The sequence below is a fragment of the Phoca vitulina genome, unplaced genomic scaffold (genome assembly GCF_004348235.1).
Source record: "Phoca vitulina isolate PV1807 unplaced genomic scaffold, GSC_HSeal_1.0 scaffold2, whole genome shotgun sequence".
In the NCBI taxonomy this organism is placed as follows: Eukaryota; Metazoa; Chordata; class Mammalia; order Carnivora; family Phocidae; genus Phoca; species Phoca vitulina.
Window position 1 is genome coordinate 54,641,779 of NW_022589705.1, and position 14,600 is coordinate 54,656,378.

The 14,600-nt window shown below is 33.8% G+C and overlaps 1 protein-coding gene across 3 annotated transcripts in view; it reads left to right on the forward strand.

Moving 5' to 3' along the window:
• The window catches only part of OMA1 (OMA1 zinc metallopeptidase), a 79,594-nt gene that overhangs the window by 12,561 nt on the left and 52,433 nt on the right, over window positions 1-14,600 (forward strand). For all 3 annotated transcript variants that reach the window (XM_032427931.1, XM_032427926.1, XM_032427917.1), the window contains 4 exons: window positions 1,479-1,652; window positions 1,753-1,860; window positions 4,511-4,639; window positions 8,902-8,976. In XM_032427931.1, coding sequence (XP_032283822.1) covers window positions 1,479-1,652; window positions 1,753-1,860; window positions 4,511-4,639; window positions 8,902-8,976 — 486 coding nt within the window. The remainder of the gene's footprint in view (window positions 1-1,478; window positions 1,653-1,752; window positions 1,861-4,510; window positions 4,640-8,901; window positions 8,977-14,600) is intronic.

The window sequence follows — 14,600 nt, forward strand, 5'->3', positions numbered from 1 at the left end:
AGAATAGGATTTTTTTTTTTCTAAAACATCATTTTTGGCAATTTATTATATTTTTTGAATGCAAAATAAAGTTGGAGTTCAGAAGCCTTAACTCCTTAGCAAGTACAAAGTAAGTTAAGCATTTTATAGTGAGTTTCTTGAGGACAGATTCTCTTTTTCCAGTTCTTAGCACACACATAGTATATGCTGTTAGTATTTGTTGAATTAAAGTCTCATAGTCTCACTTGACAGTTTTGGCATGGCTAAATCTTTACATCTTTTTATTTCAGTTAAGCTTCTGAGTTTGTCAGTGGCAAGTTACCATTAAAAAAGAAATAACAATGTTTTTTCACTAAAAATGTTGTTCCTAGTAAAGATAAGATGCATCTCTTCTAGTAGAATTTATACAGAGATTAGAGGCGTTTTTTAGGATAGTCTTGTCTGAAGCAAGTTTGAGGAAAATGTTCTGGAAAGATTGAGGCAAGCCTAGGGTTAAATTAGTATTGCTTCTACCATTCATATCACTTAGAAGCTTTAAAAAATTATATATATCTTCATATATATTCTTTTTATTTTTTAACCTACAAATGTAATAACCTGCTTGATACAAAAATTCAAGGACATGTTCTTATAGAGATATTATAAAGTGTTATTATTATATATAATTTTGCTTCATCTACTTCAGAAGGGTTAATATAATAATGTTTTTTGTTTCAGTTTACATTGGTGACTTGTGTTTTTTTAAAAATGCTATTGATATTAAAGACTATTTCAGATTCCAATTCTATAAAAACATCTCAGGGAATTATAAACTTCTTGATCCATATGTGAAAGGAGTTATACATTTTATGGAAATTAATATTTTCAGAACATCTTTAATTTTCCTACACTTGAAAGGGTTTCTCATGAATATAGCTCCAGAAAAGTGTCTTCATATGGTGGCTAGTCTTACTCAACATAGCGTACAGAAAATGACATGCCCATTAGTTCTAAAATTTCAGTAATTTCCTTTGATTCTGTGTGAATAAAACTTTAAAATTAATGAAGTGTCCTTTTTTTGGTAGAAGTTTTTTTTTTTTTTTCATTAAGTATAGGGTGTTTTTTCAGTGCGGTATGAAAGTAATTTTGTATTGTACTTCCTTATGTGAAATCTTTGTTCCCTAGGCAATGTTTTGTTTTCCAAAATATTTAGGAAAGTAGAAATCATATTTAAGCATTCTATTTGTTTATAGGCTAATAGAAAAGATGAAAGCTTTATTTCAACCAATTTATATGAAAAATCTTAGTTATTAGAATTCATTCCATTTGTGAGAAACCACAGTGCCTTGGCATGAATAATTCAAATTTAAGGATTTGAGTGTTTAGTATATGTAGATTTTTACATAATTAAAAATTAAAATGTTCCACAATAAGTAGCCATATAACTTTTCATGAAGCAACATAAACATTTTGTAGAGCTACAACTCTCTTAAAATAAAGATGACTTTTTAATCTTTCAGTGGATGGAGGAATTTAAAAATGATATGCTCACTGAGAAGGATGCCCGATACCTAATGGTTAAAGAGGTGGTTCATCATTTGATTGAATGCAATAAAGATATCCCAGGGATCTCTGAGATCAATTGGATTATTCATATGGTTGATTCTCCAGATGTAAATGCCTTCGTGCTTCCAGTAAGTGAAAGTTCTCACACCTAATGTTTAATTGTTCAATTTAATGTCCTTGTTTTTTTAAGGTGTTCCACTTGCTTACATTATTTTCTTTATGGTGCAGAATGGACAAGTGTTTATCTTCACTGGGCTTTTAAATAGTGTGACTGATATCCATCAACTTTCCTTCCTTCTGGGCCATGAAATAGCACACGCAGTACTTGGGCATGCTGTAAGTACCTAGAACGAATGTTTAGTTCTTGCAATACTGCTTTGAAGTTAGCAAGTTAAATCTTTTAAAACCGAATCTTTTCAGTTTTCTTTTTCTTTAAAAGATGTAATTTTAGATTTAATAATTGACTTATTCTGTTACTTGAAAAAATGTGATTGGCTAATTGTGAGAATTTTTATGGTCTTTAGTATTTGATACCTGAATAATTAGTATTTCTCTTAAATACTGTTGTTATCACCTGTCTCTTTTGTTAAAAAGTAATTATTCTCAACCTCTAATTATTTCAAATTAGATTTTAAACTTTCCATAATTATTAACATACTTGTAACCTGTTCAGAAAATTTAACTATATGAAAGTGATATTACTATTTAAGTAGGTAAATCAGTTTTCTTGCTTTTTTATTCATTCCCAGAGGATGGCTTGGAGCATCTCTGAAAATCTCTGGAATGATATGCCATATATAATTAATGCAGAGTAATAATAATGATAGCTTGCCATTTTACAGTTTGCTAAGCTTTTAAATACATACCTTCTCAATTATAATTTTAATACCATCCTCATTAAGTATGTATTTAATATCCCTAGATTCTATATGAGGAAACTCATGTTTAAAAAGACTCTAAGTAACATGAGTAATGTGGCCAACTGGCAAATTGGGACTTTAACAAAGTTCTTGTGTTTGCAAATCCAACACTGCTTCTTTTTACCACAGTTACCTGATTATTGGCAGCACTTTTTTATAATGGATCATAGAATTGATTTATATTCCTGTGAACACACATCTGTTTGACTTGGTATGAATCCAAAAAACTAATGTATTTGTTTACTCATATATTTATTTTTATTCATTAAAAATAAGCATGTCTCTTGTCCACATTAATTAGGAAGATGTATATTTCCTAATTGAAAACATGAAGGTAAATAGTGAAAGGATCATGAAATGCTATGTTGGAAATGCAAGTAATACTAATTTTAAATGGAAATGATAATGTTATTAATCTCTCTAAAAGTCATCTCAAATTCTGTCTATTCCTTAAAGTATTAATAAATTGAGGTGGGCCACAGTTGTGCTTTTCTGAAGCACAAATAGTAATTATCTCCTTCATTTCTTCTGAGTTACAGAAAAATATAAAAAACATTTTCCTTGAACAGATATATATAAAAATAAATCTAAGCAATCGAAATAGATTGCCTTTCAAGAAAGGGCTTCATAACTGCAAAATCAATCAATTTTGGTCATTTTTAGCATTTAAGAGATGTTCATATTCTGTGCCTTTACTTTTCTGGCCTTTAGATCAGTGCCTCATTCAGCATATTGTCATCTCTGTCAGCACAGGAATGCTAATTAGATAAGATATAAAAAGAAAATAGTCTTAAAAATTGAAAATAGTTATTAATATTTTTTTGTAGAGGTCTTACACATTATCAGTACTGTATTTTCTCTTTTAGCAGTCTCCATTTTGATTTGATGTAGCCTTTAATGTTGTTTTCTTTGTTCCACAAATACATATTTAAAAAAATTTTTTAGTTTTCTAAAACTCTGTAATAGCAATTTTATTCTTTAATAAATAATAACAAGGATTCTCTCTTCAGTAATGACTTTATCATTTGTAGTTATACTCTTTTGTGCTAAAATAATTCCATAATTGTTTTTCATGACACACAGTTCGTATAATAAAGCAAAGAATGCTTTGTGAGTGCAGATTATATTGTTAAGAGAAGTGTTCTATGTGATTATTTTTAGTTGTCAGCCGTGTTTCATACGTTCAGGTAATGATTCCTATACTGTCAGTGTCAGCATTACATTAACATTTATTAATCAGCTTTAGTAGGGAACAATGAACAATCCAGTGTGTTAAACTTGTATTTAGAAATTACTACTCAAAACAACTATTTTAAGTAAAATTGGTTACTGCTATAAATAAATATAAAAACTTCAAAGAAGTTGACTTCCTAGTGAGAAATACCAGAGTGATAAAATTGCAAACTGGCATAAATGAATCATACTTTATATGTTAGGTCATAAAGTCCAAAAGACTTTTATTTCAAATAAATTTCTAATCTTTTTCTGAATTTCCTGTGTTTTAACTCTTTCATATGTTAGGTAGTATTTAGTCTGTCCAAAGGTATAAGCATAATAAGCACATTTGTTTACTTTAAAAATTAACGACTACATTAGAAACTAAAACTTCCTGGATTTGATTCCTTGTCCTTTTACTAATAGCTCTGTGAAATTTGGCAACTCTTAGCTTCTCCTCATCTTAGTTTCTTTATAAAATAGGGATAATTGTACCTATTTCACAAGATTATTATGCTTGGTAATATAAACATACATTCTTACATATTCATGTAAGAATATACATTCATATCTATGAACCTGTCATTGTGTCTAAATGATGTTAGGTGGCTCAGTAAATGAATGAATGAATGTATATACACGTAAGAAAGTATGTGAGCAAGGGATTGAATTAAAGCACACAGAAGAAAAAGAATATGATTTTAGTTGGTGAAGGTCAATTAAACATGTAAATTATTTAATGTGATTACACATGATGAACTAGAAAATGCAGGTGTATACTGTCTTTTAATTTTTTTGGTATATACTCTTAATTTATTAAATGTAATTTTCATTATTTTGATTATTCTCAGGCAGAAAAGGCTAGCTTGGTTCATTTATTGGATTTCCTAGGTCTGATTTTTCTCATAATGATTTGGGCCATTTGCCCTCGAGATAGTTTGGCACTTTTGGGCCACTGGATACAGTCTAAACTGCAGGAGGTAAGTGTGAGACAGTAAGTTGAATTTGTAATGGCCTGTGATGAGGATATTTTAAATATTACTGTAAAGTAATAGATACCAGGGATGTTTTCACATACCATGAAATACAGCTACTAAATTTTAGTGTCTTATGTTTTCTCATTTCTAGGGGATATTCTTTTTTTTTTTTTTTTTTTTTAAAGATTTATTCTAGAGAGAGAGCACACGCACACGTGCACACGCACGCAGGCATCAGCAGGGTGAGGGGGCAGAAGGAGAGGGAGAGAGAGAAGCAGGTTCCCCACTGAGTGTGGAGCCATCAGGGTTCGACCTTACTACCCATGAGACCATGACCTGAGCCGAGACCAAGAGTCAGCGACTTAACCAATTGAACCACCCAGGCATCCCTTTAGGGGATATTCTTAATAACGAGCATTCAAATTAGAAAATACTACATCTTTTAAATGATGGGGGATAGATGTGTTACCAGGGCTTGGCAACTTTTGGCTAACATAATATTGTGAGGGGGGGGAACATACTTATTGGTCTTAAGGAGAGAAAACATGGTCACAAATCCTTTCTTTCCTTCTATCACTTTACCTTCAGACTTTTCAGTTTTGTCTCTCATAGTAACTGGTGTACTTATTATGACTCTCCCTTTCCCCAAATATTTGCATTCTGATGGGGAACTCTTAAAACCTGTAAACTTTTATGGGCACCGTGTTGCTGAAGCTGCTTTACCACCCTCATCTCCTTACTCCCAGTTAAACTAAAATTACCTGGAAAATACCGAAAGGATAATCTTATTAGGTGTTTGTTAACTTTCATTTTAGTACTTATGTATAATGATAATCGTTGTAAAATTTATTGAGGTCCTCATTTTGTTCAAAACATTGCACTACTGAAAGTAGGTCTTGCAATCTTGATAATTGCTTTGTTAGCTATGATTAATTATTTTATTTTACATCTTTCTTCACATATTTCCTCTTGTCCTGGGAGGTGTGGTGATTCAGGAACAATCTGTTATTTGTTTATTTAATGATTTGTGGAGCACCCATCATTGTGCCATCTGGGTGCTGTTTAAATGTGTAAAATTCTTTGAGACAAATTGCTTTTGAAATTGGATAACTAAGTCTTTTATTCAGTGTTACCATATCGTCTGGCTGCATTTATATTGAAATAAAGGTTCTTAAAAGGAAAAAAAAAAAAGAATGGTTATTACTTAGGTTACAGGATCTCATATTTTGAATTTTATTTCTGTTACTGATATTCTGGGAAGTCAAAGGAGTTAATTTAGTTTTTTCCCCATTTATCAGTACATAGCTTTTTTTCTGTAATGTAATCTGAAGATTTTGTCATAAGAAAGATAACTTGTGGCTGTTTCTCCCTTGAAATACTTGATGAATCCTGCTACTTCATATAATTCTTTAATAATTAAACTAAAAATAAAGTAGGGATTACTTCTCTCTGAACCCTTTTTCCCTAAATCAAGGCTCCCCCAGCAAGTTTGGTGATGAGGAAGTGTTTCTCTAGAAAGCCTTGCTCCTTATGATTGGAGAGCAGGAGAGGATATTGATAGTGAAGTCATAAAGGAGTGGGAATTGTGGACATTCATTTGCCAGAGAAAAGAAGAAACAGGGGCCTTCACATAACTATCGGGGAATCCTATTTTTGTAATCTTAAAAGATTGGGGTATAATGTAGCAGCCCTCATAGAGTGCTACCAGGTACGGTTTTTGAAAGCTATTCATAATAATTATAGTAGCTAAGATTTATTGAGTACTTACCATATGTTAGGCGCTAGGATGAACACTGTAGATTAATTATGTATAGGGGTTAAGAATACAGCTGTGAACAGATGGACCTATATTTGAATTTAGGCTCTGTTAGACCTAAATTCTATAGAACTTGGGCAGATTACTTCACCAATTATAGGTCTGTTTCTTCATCTGTAAATTGGCATAATACTGGCTAACTCAAAGAACTTCTATGGGTTTAATGATGCATTTTAAAGTAGGATCCCTCAATCTAAGCACTATTGACATTTTGCACTAGATAATTCTTTGTTGTGGGAAATTGTCACGTGCATTGCAGGATGTTTAGCCTCTAAACATCTACTCTAAACATCTGACCTCTACCCACTAGATGCCAGTAGCACTTTCACCCCCCTCTTCCCTCCCCCACAGTTGTGACAATCAAAAATGTCTCCGGGGTGCCTGGGTGGCTCAGTCGGTTAAGTGTTCAACTCTTGATCCCGATCGGTTCAGGTCATGATCTCACACAGGTCATGATCTCAGGGTCGTGAGATTGAGCCCCACATCAGGCTCTGTGCTGGGTGTGGAGCCTGCTTAAGATTCTCTCCCTCTGCCCCTATACCACCTGTGTGCACTCTCTCAAAAAAAAAAAAAAGTCTCCAAACATTTCCAAATGTCCCTGGGGGACAAAATCATATCCAGTTGAGAACCAGTGATTATAAAGCATTTAGCACAGTACCTAATACAAAGTAAGGACTCATTAAATAGGAGCTATTATTATTTGCTCATTTTATCCTGTCTATAACCCTAGGAGGTTGGTGCTATTGCTACTCCATTTTACATATGATGCTACTGGGCTTAGCGGGGTTAAACAATTAGCCAAGGGTTCACAGTTAATAAGTGTCAGCATTTGGACTTGAGTGTAAATTTCTGTCCTTTTAAAGCCAATGTTTTCAACCAGTTATGCTATCAGGAGACTTGAGGGACCCTGGCAGATTGCTCATTGAGAGTGAAGACACGATATAGTATGTTCAGCAACCTAGAAAAGACATGATTGAGAAGGAAGAAAGTCATATCTAGTAGTCATGTGCTGTGGATCAGATTGATTATATTATTTCTAGACATCACTGACATGTAGCTACCTCTGAAAAAGTGTTTCCTCTATTAATAACTCTGTTCTCAAAAGTCCTGTCTATTGATCCACCTCCTATAAATTTTAGTACTTACTGAAAATTAGAATTTAACTGGAAAGCATTCACATAAATACAAGTAATTAGGAAAGTTAAAATTACGATATCTATTTGTATTTTTTTATTGAAGTTGGAAGAAAATTTCATTTCCCTAACTAATCAATACTTAGAAAAGAAAGATGGAATTAAGATAATTTATCAAAGAAAGAAAATTCTCTATGGTTAATTTTCTAACTGAAATAAATTCTCTAGTAGTGTCAGTGGTTATTATCTAGCTATATTTTTTCAATTGCCTTTTAAAACTGCAAGATCAAAATGTTCCTTGGCCATATTAAAAACTTGCTTTAATGAGCTTTCTTAGAGGATCCTCTACATAGTAGGTAGAGATTGTAATTGGGAAAATAAAAGTGCAGGTATCCCCTGCTTTCTGAAAGTTTGTGTTATGTCACTTGGCTTTTAGGCTTTTTTCATAAAAGCAAACATACTCTTTGAATTTCTTTTGGTACCTGAAAACAGGTACTAATGTACTAAGGTACTAAGTCTTTTGTAAAAGCAAAGTAGTGTGAGGCAAACTTTTGGAAAGTGGGGGATACTTGAAGAGTAGTACTCCTCCCCCATTATCCATGGGGTGGGGGGAGGGTGGGATATAGTCAAGACCCCTAGTGGATAGGCCTAAAGCCTCAGATAGTATCAAATCCTATATATACCATGCTTTTTCCTATACATACATATCTGTGATGAAGTTTGTAAGTTAAGTACAATAAGAGATTAACAATAATAACTAATAATAAAATAGAACAATTATAACAACATACTGTAAAAAAAGTTATGTGAGTGTGGCCTCTCTCAAAGTCTTATTGTATGTACTCACCTTCTTGTGGTGATGTGAGACGCTAAAATGCCTATGTGATGGGATGAAGTAAGGTAAATGATGTAGGCGTTGTGGTGTAGCATTAGGCTACCATAGACCTGACCATGTGTTAGAAGGACCATCTGCTTCCAGACCCCTGTTGACTGCGGGTAACTCAAACCATGGAAAGTGAAACCATGGATAAGGGGGATTGCTGTACTCCATGTGATACCACAGACTGTCCAGAAGTCTGTAGGCATAATATTTTTAATATTCTTTTCATGTTTTTAAAATATTAATCTGTGATGGAGGAAATAAAGGCTGCACTTCGTGTTTTACATCATGGTGTTCTTTAAATGTTCATCATGGAGAGCATTAAAACTTTATCCTAGATGCTCCATGAAATTGATTTTAAAAATCACACTTTGTTACTCCTTTTACTGTGAAATAAATATCCTTAATGGAGCTTCTCTTTCTTACTTCTTCTTAGTATATGTTTGATAGACCGTACAGTAGAACATTGGAGGCTGAAGCTGACAAAATTGGACTACAGCTTGCTGCAAAGGTAAAATGCTTGGTAGTTGAGAAAACACAGTGCCCTTCGCACAGTAAAAGATAAATGTACATTGTCTTAATGAGCTGTGGCATGAGCAGAGAATGAGAGTTGGACTGTATGAAATTTTTCATTAATACCTTTTTAAATTTGTGTACTCTAGAAGCTGATATACTATCTTTATTTTACTCCTCTCCTCTTTTTGCTGATCTAAGGGGGCTTTTTTTAGTAAAATAATGTATAATTGTTTTTCCCCACTCAGAGAAAGGTTTGTTCTATTGTAGATCATACAAATTTCTATTGTATGATCCTAGATGAACCACCTGAATTTTTACAATTTAAATAAACAGAAGAACAGGCGTATTACTTTGTATCTTTGAGATTATTTTTGTTGCAGCAAATAACTGACCTTGGCTAGCCAGAGAGCAGCTCTGAGCCTTTACTATGATTTAAGTTGGCTTTTGCTCATGTCTCCTTTACAGGGCACTGCATGCCTGCCTGCTGTTTTTATCATCTGTGATAACTGAGCATTATTAGTAGAATTTAATATTAGAAGTAAAACTGCATTTTTAAAAATGAGTAAAAAACAATGCCACTTTGTACATTAAGTTCAAATTGTACTTGATTCTTTGTTGAGTTTCCAGTAGTTATTAAAAGTCCTAGCTATTAGAAATCACTATTATTTGAAGTTCTTATTATGAGTTTTATAGATTTAATTTCATAAATGAAGATATTACTCATTCACAAAAGCAAAAGTAGTTATGTGAATGTTGTATAATGAGAACTGAGTGAATTGTCTGACTGTAGATTAAGAGGTTCCCAAATAGGGGGCCACAGATTGGCACAGTTTCCTAATTTCAGTGTACTACAGTCTATGAAATTACGCTTTTAATATAAGTGTGTTTTGTGTTCTGGTTAAGAAATCTTTGCCTATTTCAATAAATTGTTACTGTTTTATTTTAAAGAAGCTTATTATTTTATTACCTTTTAAAAATATACTACACGGAAGAGGTTAAGATAATTTCTTTCCCATGTGGATATCTAATAGCCTCAGCCCTGTTTATTGAAGAGTTATCTTTTCTCCACTATACTTCAGTGTCTTTTTGTCATAAATGTGGGAGGCTATAGAGAAGTCTATTTCTGGACTCCCTATTGTATTCTACTGGCCTGTTATCTGTCTTTGAGCCAATACCACATTGTCAGTGTAGCTTTGTAGTAAGCCGTGATATCTGATATCTTCTGTCCTCCAGTGTGGTTCTGCAAGATTGACTTGGCTATTCTTAGTCCCTTTCCTTTCCATATAAATGTCAGAATCAGCTTATCAAATTACACACCTGTACAAAAACATGCTTGAGATTTTGATTGGAATTGTGTGAATTTGGGGACAGTTGACTACTGTCAATAGTATTGAGTCTTCCAGCCCATGAGTGATTTATTTGTCCATTTATTTAGATATTCTTATAATTTCAGTATTATTTTCAAGTGTGTGTGTGTGTGTGTGTGTGTGTGTATGTGTGTATAGGACTTACACATCTTTTGTTAAATGTACTGCTAAGTGTTTGACTTTTTTGATGTTATCGTGAAGTGTCATTCAAATGATCATATATAGAAGTGCAGTTTGTTTTTTATAAATGAACTTGTATCCAACAACCTTGCTAAAGTCACTTAATTCTAATAGTGTATAGATTCTTTTAGATTTTATTTATACACATTTGTGTTGCCTGTGAATGACAGCTTTAGTTCTTCCTTTCCAATCTATGTACTTTCTTTTTTTTACGTTACTGAAATGGGCAGAAACTTCAGTACAATGTTGAGGGTGAGCGGAGAGCACTTTTGTTTCTTCATGACCTTAGGGGGAGAGCATTCAGTATTTCACCATTCTGGTGTCTAAGGTTTTTTTTTTTTTTATATCTGACTTTTTAGAAGAGTTGCTCTTCTATTTCTAATATGCCAAGAGATTTCTTTAAAATTATGAGTAACTTAAATTTTATCAAATTCATTTTTTTGTCTTGATGACTATATAATTTTTCTCCTTTAATCTGCTAATGTGGCAAACTACATTGATTTTTATTTTACACATTCGGACAACTTGTTATTTTTGAAATAAGCCCAATTTTATCAATTACATTATCCTTTCAATATATTACTGAAGTTGGTTTGCTAACGTTTAGCTTAGCTTCATAAGAGATACCGGCTTGGACTTTTCTTTTCTTGTAATATCCTGTCATGTTTTGGTATTAAGATTATGCTGGCCTCATAAAATGAGTTGGGAAGTGTTTTGTTTTTTTTGTTTTTTTTTTCTTTTCTCTGGAAGAGTTTGTGTAATATTAATGATACTTATTTTTTAAATGTTTGGAGATTTCATGGGTAAAGCCATATGGGCCTACAGATTTTTTTGTGGGATGGTCTTTCGTTATGATTCAGTCTTTTTTTTTTTTTTTTTTAAAGATTTTATTTATTTATTTGACAGAGAGAGAGAGGGAACACAAGCAGGGGGAACAGCAGAGGGAGAGGGAGAAGCAGGCCTCCAGCAGAGCAAGGAGCCCGATGCGGGGCTCGATCCCAGGAGCCCGGGATCATGACCTGAGCCGAAGGCAGACGCTTAACCGACTGAGCCACCCAGGCGCCCCTATGATTCAGTCTTTTTAACAGATACAGAACTATTCACATTTTTCTGTTTTTTTGTCATTTTTTTTTTTTTTTTTAATAGAGAGAAAGAGAGTGAATGAATGAGGGGAGAGGCAGAGGGAGCAAGGGAAAGAAGCAAGGTCCATGCTGAGCGCAGAGCCCGATGTGGGGCTGGATCTCCTGACCCTGAGATCATGACCTGACCTGAAATCGAGAGATGGAGGCTTAACCAACTGAGCCACCCAGGCGCCCCAGTTTTGTGTCCGTTTTTATAAGTTAGAACATCTAGAAACGTATGTTTTGTTTAAATTCTCAACATTACTGGTATAAAGTTTTTTAATTTACATATAAATCTATATTTGCATTTTGTGTTTTTTTACTGAAGTATAGTTGACACACAATATTACATTAGTTCCATGTGTACAAAACAGGGATTTGACAACTCCATATGTTATGCTCACCGTAAGTGTGGCTGCCGTCTGTCACCACGCAGTGCTGTGACACTGACCGTGTTCCATATGCTGTACCTTTCATCCTGTGGCTTATTCATTCTATAACTGGAAGCCTGTATTTCCTGCTCCTTCACCTATTTTGCTGCCTCTTCATGCCCATCTCCGCTGGCAACCATCAGTTTGTTACCTTTACTATATTTTTAATGTCTGAAAGATACTGCATTCTACAGCTATATATTTTTTTATTTATTTATTGAAAAGTTAATACAGTTTTATTTAAGGAGTTTCACATGTTGTGATTCCTTCTACTGCCAATCACCTTAGTTCTTCTAAAGTTTAAGTCATAATCTTCAAGGTAGCCCTTTTTTTAAAAAGTTTTGTCTTGACTTCAGCTCAGGTCGTGATCTCAGGGTTGTGGGATCAAGCCCCATGCAGGGCTCAGTGAGGAGTCTGCTTGAGATTCTCACTCTCTCTCCCTCTGCCCTTCTCCCCCCACCTTTTCCCCCCTGCTAACGTACTCTCTCTCAAAATAATTAAATGAATCTTTAAAAAGAAGTTTTGCTCAGTCCACAGTTCTTTAGTTTGGCTTCTTTGATTCCACTTGAATATGGACATGCTTCAGAAATTCACCAGCTGTAATATTTGAGATCCAATTTCTTTAAGCAGTTTACTTTAGGGCCATGTTTAGGGTCTGAGTAGATGGATCTGCCTAGTTCTCAATTTCACATACCCTCTAAACACGAATAAGTTCAAACTGTATTCACTCCTAGACTGTCACACCCTGGAATAGTACAGATTATTGGGAAATGCCAATACCTAAGATTAAAATAATTTGACTATTGGTTCTTTCATGGTTTTAGCAGATCTGTCTTGTGGTTCTTTCCCACAGATAACACACATTTCAGCATGTGTATTTTCTGTCACTGTCTTGTAGCTCACTAATTTTACTTTCAGCTGTGTCCATTCTGCCATTAAACTCATCTTTGACTTAAATTTTAGTTATTGTATTTTTCCATTCTAGAATTTCCATTTGATTCTCTTATAAATTTCAGTTCTCTGGTGAAATTCTCTGTTTTGTTATAATTTTATTCATATATTCTTGATTATGTTAATCATAATTGTTTTTTAAACATTCATGGTTTTTAACTCTAATTTCATTATCTCTGGGTCTGTTTCTACTGTCTGTTTTTTGCCTTTGGTCTTGTTTCTTGGTATGCTTGCTCATATTTGATTGAATTCTGGACATTTCATATAAACAGTACTATTGGCTCTGAATGATAGTTTCTTCCATTATAGGGGATTCTCCCTTTAGTCTGGAGGACAACTAGAATAGAGCAGATTATTTCAGTCAGTCAGAGCCTGAGCTGGGTCTTCATAAGTTCCAATTTACCTCTACTTCACCTTCATTCATAAGAGTATTGCTGTTCAGGGAAGTCTGCTGAAGGTGTGGAGTATTTACTAAGTTCCTTCTCTGTAGTGGTTTTTGAACTGCGGTTTTTGATCTGCCAGCACCATGAGACTGTTGAAATCTCTGTTCGGTTTTCATCCACTTTTTGTTTAAAAAAGTGCCCTGTGCAGCTTAAGAATCGATAAGATGCCTTGGTGAACTGGCATCGGGTGGTGTCTTTGCCCTCCTAGCTTTTAAATTTTAGCTTCTCAAATTTGGCTGCCTTATCAAGCCTGACTTGTAAGTTTCGGCTCTCTAGTCCTGCTAAACAGCTTAAAACTCTCCTTAGTCACCTCTTTCTGCTTGGATTTCCTTTGAGTTCTGCTTGTATTCTCAGCCTCTGGCTCTTCAGTGCTTAGAATTTAACATTTCACTGAAAGCAAGAGCAACACACAGATCAGACTCACCTCCTTGAACTTTCCTTCTTCCTGGAATTTTGGCTTTTCTAGTCTTGGCTGACTCGGTAACTCTCCAGTACCTTTGAACAAATATTATTTCTATTTTATCCAGATTTTCTAATTTTTTTTATTGAGGTATAATTGGCATACAATATCCTTTAAGTTTCAGGTATACATCATATTGACTCAATATTTTTATACGTTACAAAATAATCCCCATGATAAGTGTGTTTACCATCTGTCATGAAAGTTATTACAATATTATTGGCTATATTCCCTCTGCTGTACATTATATCCCTATGACTTATTTATTGTATAACTGAAAGTTTTTACCTCTTAATCCCCTTCACCTATTAGATTTTCTAATTGTGTTTGATAGGAACATTGTTCTGCTGTAATTATTTACTCTGTCACTGCTAGAAGAGGAAGTCTCTAAGTTAGTCTTTTTAATAGCTACCTAATATTCTGTAATGTCAATAATTTATTTAATTATGTATCCACGTACTTTTGGGTTCTTTCCAGGGTTTTTTGTCATTGTTTAAATTGCAAATAATTCTGTAGTTGGCATCCATATACACATATCCTTATGTTCCTTGCACTTTTATAGCAGTAGGGTGGGATTGCTGGCATTGCTATGTTTATTTTTAAAGGATACTCCCAGTTATTACAGAATATTATGGCAAATCTTAACCAATGACATATCAGAATACC